We start from the raw sequence: 23042 nt of genomic DNA, 5'->3' as shown, positions 1-23042 counted from the left end.
TCAAAATATCCTTATCTCAGGTATAGATAGCAATTTTATCAACAGTGGGCACATTATTAAATATTATGAGCACTATAAACATTGCATTGCCAACTTTCTTGGTCAACATTTAACAAATAATAAATAAATTCTGATAAAATTTTACCCAGTGCAAGGTTCATAACTTGGCAGCTTGGTGTAGCCCTGCTCTACAGCTGAAGGTATGTAATAGAGATTAAAAAGTCCACCGATAATCACATCTCCATCCTGGGAGAGGCTCTTGTCGCTTGGTACACCCCACCGGGAGCACACTTTTGCCTGAACCGCCTCCAGCCCTGTCTGTCTGCCCACTACACTGAGAAGCAGCAGGGAGAGGGCTGAGGAGGGCCTCCGAGTGAGCAACCAGAGGGACAAAGACATGGATGCAGCTGTCCTGGATATTTAACACATATCTCAATTAACACATATATCAATGTCAGTGTAAAACAGCAACAATTCACATCAACCCTGCTTCATCAAACCTGAAACAGTGTTTTAAGTTCAGACAGTATGGTACATTACTGTAAGGTACCTCATAAATGTTCAACAGATCCTGTTATCAAAGATGAATCCCATTGAATTCAACATGTCCAAATGTAACACCATAGCCTCATGCCAGTTACCTGCAAGAACAAATGACATAACAAACAGAAAATTGCCTCACTTTGTTAAAAAGCTCTTATCACACATATCACAAGACAAACTGTGAACAGTGACAATTGCACCTTGAACAAAATCTACCCTCCTGCACATGAATATTATGTGTATCAATGACTGGTGAAAGAAATTCAGTTGGTATAGAACACAATCCATATCAATCCTGCTTCATCAAACCTGAAAACAGAGTGCATGAAATAAAAAATGTTAAGGTACCTCATTTACGTTCAACAGTCCCTGTAAACCAAAAACAGATCCCATTGAATTCAAAATGTCCACATGTAACATCAGAGTCTCATGTCAGGAACCTGCAAAAATACATCACATTATGAACAAACACTTACATAACCCCCCCTCCCAGTCTGAACGAGTGAAGTGTCGATGTGAGTATTTATAATAGGTGTAAAGCGAATCAGTCAAACTGATGACACAAGCAGCCCACACTTAAAGTTATTCCCCTCTAGAGTGATGGTGGAAAACCAATCAAATGCTAACAAGTGATTAGCGTCTGTGAAGTTAGCAATGGTGGGTGTGTGTATACGTGTACGGAATGTTTCCTATAGATACAGTACTGTATGATGTCATTCGAAAGGCCCAAGGTCACTGTGATATTGCACCACAGGACGGGCAGGTTAAAGGGAGGCTGCTCAACACTTTTCTTAACAAGCTGAAAAGTTGAGATAAAACAAAGCAATCATCCAACTGTATGTGTCCTTTTCTCTCAGAAATATTGTGCTGTGATTGATCTATAAAACTTAGTGTTTAGTGTAGTGTAGGTGAGTGTGGGTTGGAACCTGTATAGGGAATTGTATGCCCCGAGCAACAGGTGTGCCATCTGTCAGCTCTATTATACAGTAATTTCATGAGCAATTACATCCCATTATGTTCAAGGTGGCATATGGGGAAAGATGGAGATGTTTACGACTGACAATAAATTGATTTTGAGCTTGAGCTGCAATCGTGATTAATTATCTGTTTCTATATAGCATTCAGAGAATAACAGGAAATAAACAGGGAATCTGTTGAAATCAAATATTTCAGTATTTTATTGCATTGGTAGGAAAATGCTCACAGTTCTTAAATGAGCAACAATACAAAGAAAAAAAGGATGGTGTAACACTGAAACAATAGAAAAAAAACTGCTGCTTTGCCACCCTCCCTTTCTCAGCCGGGCCCTGTGTAGTTATCACTCTGTTGTTTTCATTCTATTGAGTTATACAAAATAAAATAACCATAACCAACAACAGATTTTTTTGCAGACTGTATCAAAGCAATTATAAAAATAAAAACCTTTAAACTCCAAATCTTTTAAATTTGCAATCACGTCTTCAAATTCTACAAATCATAGAGAGCAACGAGTCCAAACATGGAAGTTTACGTACTGTATTGCACCTAATACAAACAAGCCTATGTCCTCAGTTGTATCCAATGCAACTTTTTGTTCTGTGCAATTGTTGTTGGGCGATGCAACATCTACTGTATAAATTGGTGCATAGTCATGCCTGACATGTTCACACAGGTAACGTGCACAAACATAAATGTACAGTTAGAATTGGTTCTCAACTAAAAACCATCTCAGATTAAAAACAATGACAGAGATATTTACACACAACACAAATAAAGAGATACCACTGAAAAAGAGAAGGAAGACTTACATTTGATCTTTGAAAAGATGAATCCCATCTATTAAAAGTAGCTGTTTGATTATACTACACATTCAAATGATACAAAGAAAGACATTCCCTCTCCGCTTAAAACCCAATTCTTGTTTTTTTGCCTCATAGTCAATGTACAAAGTTTGGACAGTACATCACAAGGACAGAGATAACATGTATCTGTACAATCAGTCTAGGAAGCCATTTTGAGGGAATCAAAGTTCCCCAAAACATGTACACATTAAGCAGAATATAGACATTACAATGCCAGACTAGAAAGACCATTCACTATTGAATAGTGGACATTTCATACAGGAAATTCATGCTGTCAGATCCAACCATGGATTACATTGTACAGACTGTATCTTTCTCAAGAAATATCCCAGGTAAGATTTACTTAACTGTTATGAGGGAACATGTAAACAAACAATGGCAAGTATTTATTTCCTTGATCTTCTGGCTTTTGGTTTAACTAAACATCATCAAGAGTCACTGCCTGATAGTCAATTTCACTTTAGGCTACTGTCAGAGCTACAGTCTGAGAAGAAAGTAGACCTCAGGCTCTGACGCAGAGTGATTAGAGTCAGCAGGTGGAAGAGAGTCATCGGTATAGTACCGATCTCCATAATGATCCCCATTTCCATAATGTAATGATGTACAAGCTCCTTCAGGAAGTCCTCTATCCTCCAGCTGACCAAGGTAGCCTGCTATGTAAGAACCAGTAGAGTGTCTGTTAGCTGGTGGATTCTGTGAGGCTGGTTTATTCCTCAATACTACTCCACCAATGCTGGCTGTACTATTGATCACCACACCTGCCCGAGGCTTGAGAGCCTCTTGCTGTCTTTCTCGGGCACGGTTGTTGATGTGACGAACTCGGCTTTGGCTCCGAGAGGAGAGGCGACGAGTCAGGAGTGGAGGGGAATCATCTACATCCCTGGGAACAACAGGAGCTATACTTGTTGCCTGCGGCTGTGACAGTGGGGGTTTCGGTTCCCGACGCAACTGAGGAGGCTGAGGCCTTTCTCTGTCACTTTCATCTGCTTCTAGACTGACCAGCTTTCTTAGCTGTTCTGTAAGCGGATCACATGACTGTGATTGGAAAGTTACTTCCCCCATGGCGGCCATCCTCTTTTGCTTTCTCATATGGGGAGTGATGAAACTGCGACTAATAATGTGGTATTTGCTCTGGAAGTTGCATGATATGTCTTCAGAAGTCAGGTCTCCCAGGGACTTAGACTTACATTGGCTGGGGGCTGTGGAGTCTGTGGTACCAGGCTGGGGTTTTGTTGATAAAAGGCCTGCATTTGAGTGCAGTGAAACTCTGGATTCAGGCTGTGACTGGTGCCTTGTATTGCTGAGGGAAACCTTTTGGTTCCATGACTGCTTTGGGGTGTATGATTGTGTTGGACTTTGGCAGTGTGGTTGGGGGTTTTGAGTAGCTGAAGAATCTGGTGGAGGCGTAATGCAGTCGTAGTCCAGGCGGCTGTACACTGCATCGCAGTCTGAAGAAGGGGAATATAGTCCTCTGTCTCTGCAGATGTTTGAAGACATGGGAGATTGGCAAGGGAGGCTTTCAGAAGAGGAGAAACCACTGGGGAAGCACCTTGCTTGCTCCCTGTCTATCGGTTTATACCCTTGCCTATCTTGATTTGAACTATTTAGGTTTTGGCTGCCAATATAGCTCCTCTGTTGTGTGTAGGAACTGCTGAAGTCTCTGCTCTTGTTGAAGGCCTCAGAAGTACTCTTAGGTACAGGGTAGCTGTTCTGACGCAGCGGACTGGGGTTGGAGGGTCGTGAGTTGGCAGTTCTGTGGAACGGAGAAGGCTGGGAGTTGTTCTGGTGTTGGTTGTGATTGGACAGCTGATAACAGGGTTGATTCATTGGGGAGGAAGACTGGGAAAATGGTCTATGAGATGCATGTAATGGGTACTGTTGTTGAGGATTACAGTATGACGAAGGCTGTTTTTGTTGGGAGTAGTTGGGAGTGGACTGATGGTTTTGGTAAATCGCGTGGCGTTTTGTTGGACTTATGAGCCCCTCCAATTGACTGCTATGCCTTGGTGAGGTAAGCATCCTCTCCAATGGATCCTCATCGACATTTATCTCCACTTCTGAAAAAGCATTGCTAGCTGACTCATGGAGAAACTGAAAACAGTCATTGTTTACAGAGGAACCCATGTACCTTTTAGCAGTATCCCGTTCTATCTCTGGTGCTGGGGGATCATACACTTCCTCGTATACACTCTCCTCAGCCTCCTCAATTTCTTCAGTCCCGCCCCTTTTCCTGTGCATATCATCCCAGCTCACATTGTGCCCTTTCCCGAAACCTTGACCCACCTTTGCTGGGGATGACCCCAAGCTGTTTGAGGGTGTGTTCTCTGCCCGAACATGGACTGTCTGTTTCTTCAGGTTGTACAGGGATACAGGTGACAGCACCTCCTCATCCAGAATGGTGTAGACCTCTTCAAGCTCAGCAGTTTCTGGGCTGGAGAGGATGGCTGGAACAGGAGCATCTGCCTGGGAAAGGATTTCTTGTTTTGTATGATTTGTTTTCCGAGCTACTTTTTGGGGACTTAGTAGGTGCTTGTTGTGAGTAGATGCAGTGTTGGTCTTGAGAGGAGACCTTGAACCTTGCAGCACTTTAGGAGTGGTTGGCCTGTTGTTAGTAGATGAACTGCTGGTCTTGAGAGGAGACCTTAAATCTTGGAGCACTTTAGGAGTAGTAGGTCTAAAGTTCGAATGACGGAACGGGGTCTGATCATGAGATAACATTGAGAGATCATTTTGGTCAACAGTGCTTTCAAACTGACCAATCAGAGCAGAAATAGAGCCACATGTGTCCTGCTCGTTGCCTAAGGACACAGCATCAATGAGTCTGGAGATGGTGCTGTCATGCAAAGAGGTGGGACTCCTCAGATCACAGTCCATACTGACAGGGGAAAGAGGGGCCGTGGAGGAGGGGGCAGAGGAGGAGGACGAGGAGATGGAAGGTGCACCTGTGAATGTTGTGCTGTTTGATGATGTTTCTGGTTTATCTGATCTCATCTGGCTCTTTGCTGTAGGTGAGACCAAACCTTTTTTCACTGTTCCTGTGGAGATGATCTCTGATTTGTGGACTACGTTGTCTCCTGACTGGTAATTGGCATAATCTTCTTCCTTTCTTACTTCTCCACCACCAATAACCAGATAAGAAGCCTCCTCTGATTGGTCAAAGTCTTTGTTTCTGTTGATGTATGACTTAGAAGGGGAGGAGATGTTTGGTTCAATAGAGAATGATGACTTGATGAAAGGGTCCAAAGAGGAAGACCTTGGCCTGTTGAAGGGGCAAGCTCCTGTGGACACAGATAATAGAACACAAAGATTAATAAAGACAGGCTCATCTAATAGCATTTGATGTAGAACATCAAGCCAACCACGATTAAATGACAACAATTAACAGTCCAGCCAAAACAAGGCAGTAGCAATACACAGACAAATGGATCACCAGTACAACTGTGAAGGGGAAGCTGGAAGATGAGGCTGTGGAAGTTTAAATAAAAGGAAGAATCCATGTACATCCGAATAGGAAAGAGATGGTCAAATGGGATCGGTTTGGTCACATGGGATCAAATGACACATCAATATATTTCTCAGACCACTTTGGAACAAAATACACTGGGTGGACGCAATACTGGTATGTTTTTGGACGATGCAACCTTCAGACAATAGGTATTTTAGATTACCTGCAGGAATATCCTAGTCAGTTCTCTACTATAAAGAAGCACAACAGATGAAGATGGGACAGAAAAGGCATGTTTAGGTATCATGGAGAGTAGGCTGTAGTCTGTCAGTTCACATGGTTACTGTACATGAGCTTTTGACAATTGTAACAGTTTAAGTAAAACAAAGGAGAGAAATTGCAAACAACTTACATTAATCAATGTGCAAAGCAAGTCAATGCAAAATGCTGTTTTGAAATATGCCATCTCAAAGCATATTTTCGCCAAAAAATAGCACTTTTGTCATTCAGATATTACTTGAAAAAAACAATAACTGTTCCCAAAGAGTGAACTTTGTAACTAATACTTCAGATTGCTGTGACTTGGTTTGTGTAAGGACCCTGACACACCAGGTCAATGGTCTGTCGTCAGGCCAGTGGCCCTAGTTTTTGCAATATGTCAGTTTTTCAACTGACTGAGTATGTTGAATCTGTGTGGGAGCCCGTCAGTGAAAGAAATCACTCTGATTGGCTGTTCAGATGAGCGAATCAGTGCAGAAGAAGAGAAATGGATAAAGAAAAGGAAAGCCCTTCGAGTCCCGTGCTGTATAGTATCCATAATTTCACCCATTTAATGCAGTTAGTGCCATTTGCAACTTTTTATCAGACATATTCTCAATTAGAAGTGGCTATATTAGCAAGAGTAGTGTGAAAACTTGTGTGAACTTTTTGGCCTTGACAAAGGTGGCATTAGGTGGCACAACAGTTGGCCTTCATTGCCGCTAGTTTGTTTGGTGTGTCTGGGCCCTTAGTGTTAGATACTGAATCACAAATCTTACAAATTCCTTATGCTAACTAAGGTAGAATTTATGTAATTTATGTGTAATTTGAATTATTGCAAAATATATTAAATTCTTTGACTGAGATGAATTGAAAAATACCCACCAATGACAGTGTCTGCACCCATGTCACGCTGTTCCTTGTCTGTGGAGCAGAGGGTCAGCTGCCCTTGCAGAAGCCTGTCTAGGGGCATAGAGATAGGTCTATGGGTGAGGGGGGCTCGAGGTTGAAGACGCTTCTCTACCCCTGCTTCCTTTCCTGACATGCCCTCGCCTCCTGCTCCTGCACCTGAGGCATTCTTTTGGTCTGATATTGAAGCCACTGACTCTGAAAGGGCCATCTTGGTCTTCTTCCGTCCCTTTGCTGGGGCACTGGCTGTGCGCCGCAGGAGGTGATCACTGATGGAGCGTTTCCGAAGGCCACCAGAGTTTGTATCCACAGAGGACTTGGAAGAACGGTTAAACAAACCTCGGATACCTCGCAGCTGATTACCCTAAGGGCAGGAGGAATAGCATAGGAAGGAAATAAGAAGGGGAAACAAAGATGTCAACATAGAGGAGAGGAGATGAGCTTCACATATTTTCAACCAAGGTGCAGTGACTTCTGATGTACACCAAACACAACTTTTTCACACAAGTGTTAATTTTAATGAAAACAATGAAACAATATGCCATGTACTGAACTTAGTTCACACCAGATGTAACAATTGCATGCTTTTATATGCATTACCTATAGATGGCACCCTTACTCCTTAAGCTAGCACAACAAACAATATGCAGGAAGCTGTTGTGGATTATGCAGGCATGCTTACATTGCATATTATCCCATTTTTGTTGAAAATGAGACGACAACAGCTGAACAAAAATGACCTTAAGAGCAAACTGTATGACTCAGTAGTTAATGTCACACACAAACAAGTCAATGAAGATACAGCTGAATACAGACTGTGCTTTTGCATCATGCATTACTGTTTCATGCAGCACCACACAGAGCCCAGGATACCTTGTTAGATCCTAGTAAGTGCATTATGGTAAAGCTGGGGTTCAGGACTAGAGGGCTCCACTAAAAAAGACAAAGGATTGATTGCTTAAATAGACTGATTTTTGGTCGAGAGAAACATTTTTTTTTTTAACCTCGGTTGACAAAAGTGGCTCACGGGGGGACGCTACAACACTGGGACTGTTCAGAACTTACCTTCCCATAGACATCATGCACTGACACATGCACAAAGATGGACGCCTCAGTCAGTCCCTCCAAGTAAACATGTCTATAACCTGTTGTTAGAGAGGAAGGGAGAAAGCATGTGAGCAAGAGAGTGAGTCAAAGATAACAGCTGTCATCAGACTAATGGTTGTGTAGTAGTTCCCCGAGGAGAGGGCATCAAGGGTTCAGGGACAACTCTGATGGACGCAGACATCAAAAATAACCCGCCAAGGCACAAGTCCTTTACTTTACAAATCAAACAAATCATGGTTCACCAGACAGAAGATAATGTGCCCCATAGTTACAACATTGCCAGAGCCATAGGGGGAATTATATGTTGAGTTAGTCTGTCTATTTGTGAACTATAATGATTCTGACTCGCAGTGACAAACTGTGCCCCCTCTGAAGTTCATGCCACTCTCACACAAAATGTTCATTTTGTCAAATTAAGCTGAAAGTACTGAGGAAGTCTGCACACACCAGGCATCAGGCTGTTGAAGGCGACTGTCCGTTGACCAATAAAGTCTCGTCCAATGGGGTCATGGTCCCAGACGAGGAAACGCACCAGAACCACTTCAGCCATGTGAAGTGTAAAGGACAGAGTCTCTTCCCATACTGGATTAAAACCTGAGGAAAATACACACATGCATGCTCATTAAAACTAAAATCTGTTTCATCATTATCTCATTAAATAATATATACAAGACATCCAGAGAACTAGAAAAAATGGAGTTGGTTGTAATGATGTGTCAAATGAAGTATTTCATGGATCAATGCCCTGCACACTAATCTTATAACCATGTTGAGCTCCCAGGGCTTGATAACCTTTCCCAGAGGAGGCTTTTCCCCTCCCCCTGCCGGGTGTCCTCATCTGTGGAGACATGTTAGGGTCGACACCAGTTCACCCCTTCGTTATGCTTTCATTAAGCTTCTAATTAATTAATCTGACTTTTTGAATCCTTGCAGTGCACCACAGCCCAATGTGCAGCATCTGTGGCTATGGCATCATTTCATCTCTGCTCTATTTATTTTAGAAATAAGTTTGCAAAGGCGAGATGACATCACACTGCTTTTGTTTGTGTGCCGTACATACAGAATGTTCTATTATATGCAAAATGTAATATGCATATCATATGCACTTGGGACTTTTCAGAGGATGAAAAAGGTAAAATACAATAGCAACAAAGACAGGTAAGTGAAACAGTATAAAAATAAGGCATTAGTCATACAAGTTTGCATTGTTGCAACACAACAATGAAAAGGTCATAGATAATATCAGTGCATTATAAAACTTCAAGAAATAAAGTGTAGTCCTTGCAAAGTATCAGAGCCTTAGAAGGTGAGTTAGCTGGATATGTTTTATCTACATATTTCATCTACAAAGTGCAAAAAAAGAGTAGCCACCTGAGGTCATGATCTATGCTAAGTGGGTTAAAGGTCTAATATAGTTTGTTAATATTCAGTAACATTTTTAATCAATAGGTCTTTTTTCACAGCAGATATTTTGACTTGTCGATAGCAGGAAAAGCTTGGGTGTTACTCACAACATTAACACTGGCCTCAGTTCTATTCAGAGGTAGGTATCTCAAATACAGCCATGGTTATTTTTACACATTTCCAACTGTAGCAAAATGCCTCATGTGAAAAAGCTGATTTTGAAAATACAGTAACAGGCATTAAGTGTAAAGACAGTAAGATGGCATCTCTACTCACAGCTCCATTGTCAAAACCATGTAGGCCTGACTCATTCACACACCAACAGGAACTAGTCTGTAATCTACTTGAGGTAAAAATTGCTGCAACTAGAAAGTCAAAAGGGGGGATGCTAAGATCAGATAGTATAGCTTTTTCAAATTGATTTTTTGGCCACTTGGGGGCAGCAGAAACTACATGTAATTGTAAACACAACCTAACATACACCAATCAGCCAAAAGATTAAAACCACTGACAGGCAAACATAATGCGTTTTTGTAGTGTGACGGGGTGCATTGTCCTGCCACTGCCATGGCTGATCAGTGTATTATCTACCTTTATGATGAACTTTTCAGCAAACAGTTGCTTATTTATACAACCAGCAGTTCTGGGGGAACATCATTTAATGTATTTCTTGATTCAAGTCCAACATTCACTCTCTTTCAGCTCATTTTCTCTTCCATGCCAACTCCTGAGGGAAACCTCTGGCTCTTTAGCTGCTAAACGCTGTGTTATTTTCACCAGTTACTAGTCGTCAGCTGCGTCTGTCTCCCTGTTGGTGCTGAGCAGGTAGTGCACAGTGGATTTTTATGGCTTTTTTTATTCACTGAAAACAGCTGCCAGCTGCAGCCAAAACTGAGGGTATTAGAACAGGGAGAGTGAATCAAAACAATAAAGCTGCAGACTGGCTTAACAATGAGCTTGAACTCAACTGCAAAGCTCTAGAAAGCTGAGGGCAGCTGCATATTTGGGTGACCGTCACATTGTTTTCACATTTTTATTTAGGAAGAATATTATAATATTTGATTAGAGCCTATTTAAGCAATTTTATGTTGCACAACATGAACTGTTAAAGCATTTGTCAGTGGTTCAGTGAGTGAACGGTATTATATTGTTCAAATTGATCTGTGTGTGTTCTCTAACCGTTGTCATCAACAACTCGTGTCTGTTCCTTGCAGCAATCAACTGGCAGACCAATGATCTCCACTTCGACGAATGGATCGATAATCTGATAAAGGAGAAAGGACAATAAAATTAATGTTTTGTTTCATGATGCTGAATATTTCTGCTGAGAGCAAGCTGAAAATCTCTGAGTAGTTGAGTATAATAATGCATGTGTGTGTTTGTGTGTGAGACAGAGAAAGAAAGACAGATGGAGGATGTTGGCACACAGTGTATGTGTTTTGGTGCATTTGTACCTCTCCACGGTCGCCCAGCATGGAGTCTGGTGGTTTGGGCAACTGCTGTCCACTAATGATCTTGAGAATGAGCTGCTTCTTAGGGTAAGCTGGAAGCGGGTCATCACTGAATGGGTTGAAGGAGCCTGGAGGGAACGAAGGACAGCAGAGCAAGAACATTGATTTATGTCATGACTCAATCCTGAAATCCAATCCTCTCTGACTATTCTGCTCCTTTCGGTTTCCGAACATTCATATGCAAATAGTGCAAAGGTGAGAAATACAGACACACACACATTTCTGTACCTGATTGGATAATGTTGACATGTGTGGCTCCAGTCACATATAGTGGTGGACACACATTTTTCATGCCCTTAATAAGCTAATGTACTCAGAAGGTCGATGGTTTGCCCCCCGGCCACTGCAGTCTACATGTCAAAGTGTCCTTGGGCAAGACGCTGAAACCCAAATTGCTCCCAGTGGCTCTTCCAGCAGTGTGTGAATGTGAGTGTGAATGGTTATTGCTCCTGATGAGCCAGAGACACCTTGAATGGTAGCCTCTGCCACCAGTGTATGAATGTGTGTGTGAATGAGTGAATGATGAGTTATGTGGTAAATGTGCAGCAAGCCCTATAGTTAACTCCTAAGTTGTATGAAATAACGGGGATGAGATCACCTCCACAACCTCATGTGGTGCAGAAACATACCTCACAACACAACACAAATTGAAATTTCTGTTATCTGTTTTTTTTTTGGTATCAGTGAAATTCTAGCGGTTAAAGGAAGCTAACAATACAAAACCAAATAGCTTGTAGTGACTGAATGAGTGCAGAATTTACACACTCACATACAGTAGGTGGCAGCATGGTCTTCTTAAGTTGCATTTTGTTAATAAACACTGAGGGAAGAAGAAGTGCAGCGCGCTGTTGTCACGCTAGTGATTTTGAAGAGTGGCACAAAGCCATGCAATGTAGACTAGAGCGCTGAACAATGTGAAATTAACCATCACGACATCACTGCTCACTACATCTGAAAATGTCTTGTCCTCAGGTGTGCATAAACTACAGGTTAGGAACTTCTTTTTGAAATACAAAAATGTGAAATTATCTGTTATCTTATGTGTATCAGCCACAAGAAACAGGTCATTATTGGTTATCGGCATTGGCCGTACCATGCATCCCTACTTCCTGTAGCCCGTGCACGTGGCTCCGCGATGAACAGTTCATCCAGTATGGTTCTGTTCCTATTCTCTAAGACTTGCTATTCAATCCAATCGCAACAAATAAGCACTGGTTTGCACATCAACTTTTATGTGTATGAGCAAACACTGCTTTGTTTTGTGTATTTGTGCTTGTTTGTGCACGTGCAGTCTGTGTGTTGTAGTACCTTTACACATGGGAGGAGGTTTGAGGACGTAGCCGATACCTCCATTCACCATGAACTTGGCTCTGTTGAGCTGCATCATCCTGCCCTCTGTCTGGTAATTCAGAGCGACTGAAAGAGATAAAAATCCACATGAGACATTCATTTTTCAAAATTATTATCCAAGTGTTGGTGTAGGATGCGTAAACCATACCTCTTTATCTCCCTACTTTTAACTCTTTCTCCCCCTGTGCTCCCGATTAATAATTTCTCCCCTTGATTTCACGGTGATACAAATGAAATGGGAATGTTTCAGTTTTCTTGCGGGTTGTGTGTGTGCCTGGCAACCCAACCCAGAGGCGGAGGTGAGCATGAACAAACCAAATTTCACTCCACTTGGTGTGGTAACTTCCCTTTTTGTGAAATAAATGTCAGAATTGGATTTTTTTTTATCACTTTTTTGTACATTCATATGTGTTTTTAATTTATTTTATATGAGTTAGGACTGTAGGACAAATAAAAAATCACTTTACTGTCAAATCCCTGTATTTATTCTATTAACCTCTTTTAGGATTAGATGAGGGCTGCGGGGTTGAGGGTGAGCCATTTGTGGATACCTCAGGAAGCTCTTTTTTCACAGCCTGTGAAAATCACTGAGGAAGCTCAAGTCTGTGGCAAAAATCATGTGAGGCGACTGATTGGTCACTCTTGTGGTCATTTTTTCTACATTTAATCAAATGTTCCTCCCTTGATTGATTAATACACTCATTATTCATTAAGCCTGTCTCTTTCCTTGAAACATATTAAACAAGCAAAAAGAAAACTGAAAGAAGAAGATCGAATCAGAGCTGCTGCAAAGATTTTCTAGCTCAGAGTACGGTGTTTGTTTATCTTTTTCTCTTTGTTTCTATTTTTGTTCACCTGAAAAGTTAATTTCTTAGAAGCCAATATTGTTCTCTGAGTTTAACAGAAAAAACACATAATTGGCAGGACGGGCAGGGATTCCTTGGATCTTGAATTTCCTGATGGCGCCTTGCACGGATATAAATATCACTTCCAACACTTCTTCATTAGCTTATCTGCTTTTTATTTATTCATAATTCTCCCTAATCCTCACACATTCTTGATCCAACTGTTGAAGACTCAGTTACACGCAACATGCTCATACATACAGTAAGCACACATAACCACAAGCAAACTACATTGGCGACATGTGTGTAAACAAACTGTGTGGTGTGCAGGCCACAGAGGAAATCTGTTTGTGTGTCACGTGTCAATTAATGACAGGTATGTGGCCAGAGGGAAGGCACCGGTTCTTTTCATTAACAGAAAACCTCTAAACTGGTCTTACCCAACTGACAGCCCACGTTCCAGTAAAACTGGGGGTTGAAATTGGACGAGTCGATACGATAGGCCGAGGGATAAATCCGTGACAGTTGCCTCTGGTTAAAAGCCAGGAATTGTTCGGCTCTGTGATTGACCAGGGATTGGGCTCTGGTCTCGCTGAATGACAAGACGTCACCTGGAGTACCTGAAGAGAAACATTGGGTAAGAAAATGACCTCAGGGTATAAAGATCTTATTTGTGCCTATTTGTTGTATGAGCGCTGGTGCTTCACCTTCATTCAGACACTCCTGTGATGCAACAGAGTTGGTGAACACCACCAGGTTGGACAGATCTCTGCTCAGCTTCATCGTCTTCCTCTTCCTTCCACCCCTGAAGAAAGATACCGGACGACAGAAGTCAATTTCAAGAGAGGACAGAGGAGAGTGAGTGAGAAGACATGTACACACTCGTATAGTTGTTTAAGCATTTACAGCGGCCGGAGCATGGCAGGCAACAGAGGACTGTGCATCAGTGAAGCAGCTTGCAAACCACAGGAAAGAGCATCAAAGGCAAAAAGCTTAATGGGGACCGGAGCGCATGCAGTGCAGCCAGACACGCATTCACACACATACAACTACACACACACACGTGACACACGGTCATGCACACGCAGTCTTGCACAAAGACAGTAGTCAGTCACATAGCCACTCAGACAGATTCTTGGAGGGATCTATGTGACAGTTCCCGAGGACAGGCATATATGAATACGCAACCAGAGGCAGAGACTGGGAGAACAAAGAGAGACAAAGGCCTCGTACACGGAGAGCGACTGAGGCAGAAAAACAAAGCTGAATTTCCATACTTCTTGCCCAATGCTCAGTCACAAAGAAAGAATGAGACAGAGGTGGACAAAGACTGCGTGATAGAGACTCGGATATATTCATGCTGCAGACAAAAACCGACGCAATTAGATTCTCCGACTCATTAGTGAATCAGATCTGATTCTAACAATATTGTGAAATAGGGTGTTTTTATGCGTGGTATTGCTACTTTTACAAAATAAATGGTCTTATACGTCAACCACTAGTCACAGGAGACTAGCTTTAATGTAAAAAAAAAAAAAGGCTGCAAAAGTATGGTTAAAAAAAAAGAAAATATCAAATAAAAAAGCTGAATTTTATCACATGCAATAAACACTGCTTTGAGCCACTGGAGCTGCACGATGACACCATATGGGATGACTCAAGTCTTGGCCTCAATTTCATTCAACCCGGGTGTTCTGTCTCCGGTCTTTTGCACTTGTGAGTCAGTTCAGCAAACTTGCCACATTAAAAAAAAATATTATGAAAAAATAAAAATAAATCAGATCAGCAAGTTAAATAACATAAGTTGTCATTCCTGCCGTCTTTCATTCACTGGATATTGAAGATGATGCATAAAATCTACAGGAATCAAAACCAATTTGTCTTCCCTTCATTTGCTGTCAGTAGCTGTGCTTACATGGACAAGACTTCATCAGTCTGACCTAAATCATTCTGGTGCTTGTAAAGATGTGCGTTACATGCTCCAAAGCATTTAATCAGAATATAGCTTTGTTTTTGTATATATGCAAATTGGTTCTGCCCACTGTGAAATGTCTAATCTCCCCGAAATATAGCAGAAGAAGAAGAAGAAGAACAACAACAACAACAACAAGATTGTTAACCTTAACACTCTGTCTCAGTCGGAAACCCTTTTCCATCTTGACTTTTAGCCTTGTAAGAAATGGCCCCTAAAACTACTCCAACGGTTTTTGATTCAGAAAATGGTTCGGTGGATTCTGGTTTAGTCATCTTTTCAAACACTTTGTCGAACAACTTGTTTCCAGCCTGTCCTTCCATCCTTCCTTTTGAGCTTTGAGACGTTCAACAGTCATCAAATCTTTTAAGACCTCCAAAAAAAACAGATTATCGATTATTTTTACTCTGATCTGGCTGTGTTTTTGTTTGTTTTTTGTTTGTTTTTTTGATTTCCTGTTTTATTTTGTAGTTATATCCTCTTGTGTCTTGTCACTTTCTGCTTCCTGCTCACCTGTGTTCCCAGCGTTCTGTGTCCCTCCTGTGTTCCTGTGCTTTTCCCCAGCCTGATTTTCCCCCTCACACCTGTCTCACATCAGCCTCGTCAGCACTGCCCTGTTCCCAGTGTCTCTCCACCTGCACCGCATCCCCTTGTTAGTTTAGTTTGTATCTAAGCCTGCGTTGTTCCCTCAGTCTTTGTTGGTTCGTCTGTTATCATCCTCACGTCAGTCCTGTGTCTCCTGTGCCTGTTCACCAGCTCTAGTGTGTTCCCTGTGGTTTTCTGGCTGTCCTATGTTTCTGTATTACTCTTGTATTGTCTTTTTATCATTCACACTTTTGGATTTTCAGCTCATTAAAGCTCACTTTCTGTCATACTACCTGCCCTCCTCTGTTTCTGAGTCCATGTAAACGCAGATATTGGTAGCTTTGGGCTTTAAGTCCATAAATGTTTTTCCTTTAGACAATCATAAATGATTACTGAAGAAGCTTTGGTGTTTTGTAGGATGCGATTGATGCACTGGATTGTTCCATGCCTCCAGCAGTCAGCAGCTATCAAACCTCACGATCATCAGGGATTGTCAGTGGTGTGGTGAAGCAGGTCAAAGGTCACCTGTTGAACTGCCCTCCGGCCTCCCTCGCAGAGTTCTCCTGACCGTCCTCCTCCTTGTCCACGCTTTGGCATGACAGCCTGGATTTGGAGTGCCTCTGGACAGACACACACCATGAATACATAAACAAACAGTTACATCACGATGAAGGTTTGAGCTTAAAAACCAGAAAAGTGGTGCCTATATTCTTATGTTCAGTTGAAATCCTGATAAATGTGTTCAATACACTTCATACATGATACCGCCCACACACGACCTCTCGGTAGAAGAGTTCTTCAGTGGGAGAGGGCTGTTGATAATATCTCTTGCAAATTGTATGTGTTCCTGTGAGATTCATTGAGAGTGCTGTTATTGTAGCAGCAGTTTGAGTGTTTGTGCATGTTGGTGGGTGTTCTAGGTGTAACGTATGTAATTATAGCGAGCGTGCATTTGGTGAAGTGTGCGCTTTTTTCTGAGAGAAGGAACGTCTCTATTAGGGCTAAAGTGGAGTTGAGAAGAGGATGAGGGTCGCAGTAATTACAGGGTTTAGGCCGCTTGCCAACAGATTACATGCACCCATGCATGCGCACATATATACACACACGTGGGAGGATGTATAATATGCATAGAGGGAGGCATAAAAAGAATGAAGAGGAGATGTGAGTGGGTAAACAGAGGAGGGCAGAGAGGAAAAGAAGCAAGTGGATAGAGGAAGAAATAACCAGGCTGTGAAATGTGGAGAAAATGTGACAAAAACAACCACAGACACACATGTTGAAGGCCAAACCTATATCATACTGTAAAATGAGCAGCCTACACCAAGAGCAGTTGTCTCAATTACAAACACACACCTTAAAGCGGATCCAAAGACAGTACTTGCATTAGATTTGCATGTTGCAAAGATATGCCAAAAGCATGCATTCACTGCATTGATCTGCAGCGTGCTACTGAGAGATAAGTGTGGCGGTTTTAATTATGATCCTGCTACCTACAACAGGCTCAAGATAAGGGTGCCTCATACAGTATATGCATTTTCTGTGTGCGACTTTAAAGATAACAATGTGAGGATCCACACTGAAGAAAGAGAGAGCCGTCTGTAAACAGTGTAAACAACATTAAGGTGCAATATGTAGTTTTGGGGAAGATTTTAATCAGGAGAGAAATATCTTCACTGACTGAATTTTATGCCTAAACAACTACATAAACAAACTGAATAAACAAACTGACCTTAAAAGACAAGTTCATACTGTTTTACTTTGTTTATATTTGGCGGACCCTGCCACCTATCTAGCTTCAAACAGTGTTCTGGGGACCTTGCTTTCCTCTGAGAAAAGTTTATGTTTATTCAGTTATGGGAAAAAAATATAATGTCTGAGTTTGTATTATTACCCCATTAATATTGTAATTTTTTTAATTATCCTTTGTAAAGAGGACTACAAAGACCATTGGGCAGTCTTTGTCTTAGGAAAAATGACATTTTTTATGTGTTATTTGCAACCTATTCTTATGGTGACCATCTAAAAAGTGTTCCCTAAATACCATCAAATTACCAAATACCTACATAAAAGAGGTTGGCGTCAGTTGGAAACCAATATTATAAGCAGTCCTGCAACATTATTTGGTAGAAAAATACCTCCTAAAAACAAGCTAATTGATGGCCATGTGAATTCAGATGGATTCTGATTGGTTGCTAATGTTTCTCGTCCTTCAAATCTCTCTGAAAGTAATCCCAATCATATAGTTCCCCGCTGTCGCTTTTGTTAAAGTTGTAGTGTGGATGCCACCATCCACTTGAGAAAGTCAAATGATTTTTAAAACAAACTATTTATAGTTATTGTTATAGATGTCATTTTTGGTGTGGACAGCCCTTTAATGTTTAGACAATATGATCAGTGGCAAGTTCGATGGGAACTCCTCGCAAGTGCTCCCTCACTCCTTTGTTGCATTTTTAAAATATGTGGAGTTTTCAATATGTCAAGAAGGATTAGCACTGCTTTTAATAAAGTAATGCAACAGTACAAACAGTCCATTCGATGTTTTACCTCATCAACCTCATTCAAGTTTGGACAGGGGCAACAAAAGACAGTTTGTCGACCAGATCATTTTGGATCTACCAGTGTTTTCTTTGCATGGAGAAGTCCATCTCAGCCTAACTTCTTACTGTTCTATCCAAGAGCTCTGACACACCAAGTCAAATACTGGCCACCAGACAATATTGGAAAGTCTTTGCCAGCCCTTGTATTTTGTGGTGTTTCCAGTACCATTGGCTCTAGTCAGCTCTTATAACTCTTCAGCTGATTGGCCATGCTCGATCAGCAGCCAAGGCCATCATGAGGCTGCGGTCAGACATACGCGAGTGCAGGCGAAAGTGAAAAAATCGCCTGCCAGGGCTACATGTGGGCAGTGCAGGATGTGAGAGACGAGGAACTCAGTGTGCTGATTTGTGGTCTGTTTGTGGGGTCAAGCACACACACGTCATTGCTATTTGGCTTCACAACCGGATGCAAATGTTTGGCTTATTTTTTTGGCAAATGTTGATTTGTCGTATGTGTGACCGAAGCCTGAAAGAGTTCTGTCTAAAATCTGTGATTTTACCCATTTAGTTGACTTGGATTGTCTTTTTTTTCTCAGGTAAAGGGCAGTGTTGTTGCCTGTTTGATGTGTCAAATAGAGCCAATACAAAGTTGGATAATGTCTAATAGTTTTATAGTTTATATCTGTCTAGTAAATTTAAAATGAACTTTTGAAACATTGCAAAAAAGAAAATGCCAATTAGGCGCATTCCCATCAACTGGTTTGGAGTCAAACTTAGTTTTGTAGGAAGATGGCAGTAAGCTACATCACACATGGCTGTAATAAACAGAGTACAAGAAGTAAAGGTCACAAACTGGAAACAACCAGTTTGTCATCCGCCAATAAACAAACAAGAAGAAGAAGAAGAAGAAGAAGAAGAAGAAGAAGAAGAAGACGACGACACAAAAATGGTGGCCACTTAAAAAATACATCAGTGGAAAGACAACGACTGTCTGAAGAAGAGAACTACCTACCTAAAGTTCTGTGATACTTGTGGTATGAAGTTGGAAAAGTATGTCATTACCAGCTATCTTGGAGCCGAACTTGCCTGAATTTGCCATTTCAGACCTCAGAAATAGATCAAGAATCAAGCAAAAAAAAAGAGCCCCCTGCTCCTCACCTTCTGTTTGAGAGTCGTGATGAAGGATCTGCTCTGGGATTTCTTCAAAACCCCTTTGGAGTTCTGGAGACAAGGAGAACATATTCAGAGATTCTTTATGTGCGTTTGCGAGCACCTGTTTACATTCAGCGTTTGATGTGAATCTAATAACAACCACATTAGCACCCAGTGAGTCACTTAAACCCTAAAGCTCAGAAACTGGAGGGGCTGCAATAGACATCAGCCAATAAAGCCAAGCACAGCTGAAGCAGAGAGTGGGTGAGGAATAAAAAAAAAAAAAAAATTGAGGAAAATTACTAGTGAGGAAGACGAGAGAGAGAAAAAATAAAAAGCTTTATAGACACAGTGAGGTGAAGGGGATCACCAACAAAGCGGCAGCAGCATAAAGAGAATAGGAAACCCCGATGCACAACACCCACCACATAAAATGGCTGTCAGGAAACTGAAGCGTCTATAAATAGCACGAGAGACAAGCTGGGAAATTAAATATTAAGTAACACTGCAGACTTTTAGTTTCTCATCACTTTCAGTCTGTTTTCGACATGCTACGGATGAGAAACTAACATAGCTGTCAGAACATAATCTGTCCCTTCAGAGTGGACCGAGGAGCTGCTGCTTGGCTGACCACTTTAATGTATTCAGTGGGTGTGTTTGACCTGTGAGCGGTGCAGGAACTACTCCTTTATTTTCTCCAATTCCCTCCGTGACTAATGCCATGGCCTAGTTTTATCCCCCACTCTCTTCTCTTCCTCTTCCTCTTCTGTTGACAAGTATTACTCTGCTCCGTATGCAGCGCTGCACATCGCCTTGGGTGTGGTACCTGTCGCAGGTTTTTCTGAAGGCCCTGGTGCGTAGCCCGAAGCAGAGCTCGTATGCTGAAACTGTCGGTGTCTTCCTTGTCGCCGATCCGAGACTCCTTCAAAAGAGAGTCCAGTTTCTTTCTGATGTGAGACTCCACCTGGTGATGACCGTTGCCCTGTGTGAGGGAGGAGGAGGGTTATTAAGACAAAGGAGGAGACAGAGAGGCAAGGAAGCAGGAGACACGAGAAGGTCATTTCAATAAAGGTGCAAGGACGCGTTAATGGACAGGAGATGATGAAGAGTAGTGCCGTCTTGAGATTCAAGGATTCGCACTGAAATGAGGCCCAATCAACTGCAGAGTCGCAGCACCACAGTTAGACCACCAGTTTTACAGAACCAGAATGATATACAGATGTGCGACATCTAAAGGCAAGGAAAATAAATGCTTCAATTTTGAATCCCGTGCCACCTGCAGGCATTAAATGTTATTTTATGCGGGGGAAGAGTGTGTTTAATGCTTAAAATTTAATATTTTAAACCTACAAAAGAGTTTATTTTCTGATTAATTGTCACATATCCCCATACCTCAACAACTGAACAGGTCAATTGCCAATGACTCCCAAAACAACATACAGTATATCTCTGTTCCTTAAACAAAATTGAAACAAAACAACCATCGCAGCGCTGAATCGCCAAAATACCTCCAACTATGGCTTTCCCATCGCCTGTCAACCTGGTGTGTAGGGGCGTTTATCCAACCATCCATCCCATCCTCTTACCTATTTGGACATTGTCACTCTTAACATTAATTGACCTGACTTCTTCCTTTGTCACAATAATTACTACGGCCACAAGAGGTCGCCACCGAACAAGAAACATGCATTTGCTTGCACATGATGTGAACGGGCTGTAATGTAAAGAGTGCAGAGTTTTTTATGTGAAGAAAAAGCATAATGTCGTGTTTAGGGGGGGGAAAAGACTGATAAATGCTTTACAAACATCTTGTTGATGCAGCATTGTACTTTTGTTGGACTATTTAAAAATCCACTATCGTGGTACAAGTTTAAAACATTCAAACCATACAATCATGTCACTTTTCTCCCCAGTTAATCAAATAACATTTTTAGAGTTGCATGCAAAAAACACACACAGTACAGCGTATGGTGAAATTCCTCATTCCAGATCAATTAGATAAATCAATTAAGGTTATATAACAAATATATAAAAGATAACAGTATAACAGTACAAGGGTCATTTTCTCATCTAAAATATGTGACACATTGCACTGTGGGACTTCTAGCTGAAAATATTACCATGGTTAATTCTCTTTTCATTCCATTATACAATGTTAAACTGTAATAAAGTGGTGGTGGGTGAATATTGTGCACTACAGTAAATAAGGAGTGATTTCAGACACAGTTATGGACACTCATTGCCTGCAGATGCCACATGTGTTAAAATAGCAGCACCTATTACTTTTCTCCCCTGTAGGGGGCATCATCAACAACAGGTCTACATCTGCAGGTCTCAACTTTAAAAAAAACATCCTATATGACATCTTGTAGCACTGCATATTTTTTGCTAAAATTGGAAAAATAAAGAGAACGTACAGAAATATCTGACACCAAACAGAATAGGAGCAAACAACACTATACAAGTCACCATTTTTCCCCAGCCTGTGTATCACTACTTGATGAAAACTATATCCCACTATTAGTGCAATGTAAGTGGCGACTGCTGTGAGAGCATGCTGGTTTAATGAGCTCAAAACAAAACCCCTCATCAGTGGAAACCTGCCACCACCCTTTTAAAATGGCAATAATCATCCAAAGTGGCATCTGCAGCCTCATGCCTCCAGCTAAATGCGGAAGAATGATGCCATATTCGGTTACACAACTGAACCATCTGGAAAACAACTGAGCGTTTTTCGTGCTTTTAATGTGTTGAGGAGGACCCTGGCACTACTGTATCACAGAATAAATGAACAGGATTAAGACTGACTATTAAAACGGCGCCAGGCAATGAGCATAAGCAAGCGAGGAGAAGCAAGCTATTCTCTATGCTTATATCTGCTCCATTAAGCATTGATTATTCTAAAACATTACCGCAATGATGAACAGTAAAACTTTACAAGCAGCAACATTACTACCCAATTACCGAAGTCATTATATCGAGCACGACAACGTCATTAAGATGCCATTATCTAACTTATAGAGAAAGGGTTTTTCTCTTACATCAGTCTGATATGATATTTTTGCTGCCTTTAATTTTTTGAATTAACTGATTACTTAGCAGTTAAATCACTGAAATCGCAGCACAAAGGAAAGCAGCCCAGACAACCAGGAGGAAAAGTTAAATTGAGTTACTTTTATGTCTTCATTTTTAAAAAGGACGTAAAACGAAAAAGATAAAATAGCAGAGTTTTGCTATATCCTTTCATTTAAAATTGTTGGAAGACACACCAAAGTCAATTCAGAGTTGTTGTTGAACAATCTGAAGTTCAGGCATTGTTTTGGCCTCTTTTGAAAGTTTTTAAATATTTTTTCCCAAAGAGTCAGAAGCTCTGTTGGTGCCATGCTGAACTGGAAATCTTCCAATCAGCAAGGCCAACTAATTGGCTACATGACTGTACTGGTACGTTCACATAGCACTAACCTGCTTGTCAACGAGGTTATGTGAAGTTTGGAAACGGACATAAAAAGACATTGAATACCACAATTTCTAGGATTCGCCCAATAAGTAGATTGCAGAGGCCTTCAAGATTGAAAAACGCCCT

At 41.4% G+C, this 23042-nt stretch overlaps 1 protein-coding gene across 1 annotated transcript in view; it reads right to left on the bottom strand.

Annotated features, from left to right (window-relative positions):
• Nucleotides 1-1697: 1697 nt before the first annotated feature.
• plch1 (phospholipase C, eta 1) overlaps nucleotides 1698-23042 on the bottom strand; it is a 63998-nt gene continuing 42653 nt past the window's right edge. The window contains 13 exon segments of the mRNA XM_084350725.1: nucleotides 1698-5662; nucleotides 6973-7360; nucleotides 7870-7929; nucleotides 8062-8141; nucleotides 8551-8697; nucleotides 10687-10771; nucleotides 10962-11086; nucleotides 12327-12434; nucleotides 13654-13833; nucleotides 13921-14018; nucleotides 16296-16390; nucleotides 19466-19528; nucleotides 20286-20441. Coding sequence (XP_084206851.1) covers nucleotides 2862-5662; nucleotides 6973-7360; nucleotides 7870-7929; nucleotides 8062-8141; nucleotides 8551-8697; nucleotides 10687-10771; nucleotides 10962-11086; nucleotides 12327-12434; nucleotides 13654-13833; nucleotides 13921-14018; nucleotides 16296-16390; nucleotides 19466-19528; nucleotides 20286-20441 — 4386 coding nt within the window. The 3' untranslated portion in view covers nucleotides 1698-2861.

The sequence above is a fragment of the Pagrus pagrus genome (assembly GCF_965226575.1).
Source record: "Pagrus pagrus genome assembly, chromosome: 4".
NCBI classification, from domain to species: domain Eukaryota; kingdom Metazoa; phylum Chordata; class Actinopteri; order Spariformes; family Sparidae; genus Pagrus; species Pagrus pagrus.
This window is presented reverse-complemented; position numbering and strand designations above follow the sequence as displayed.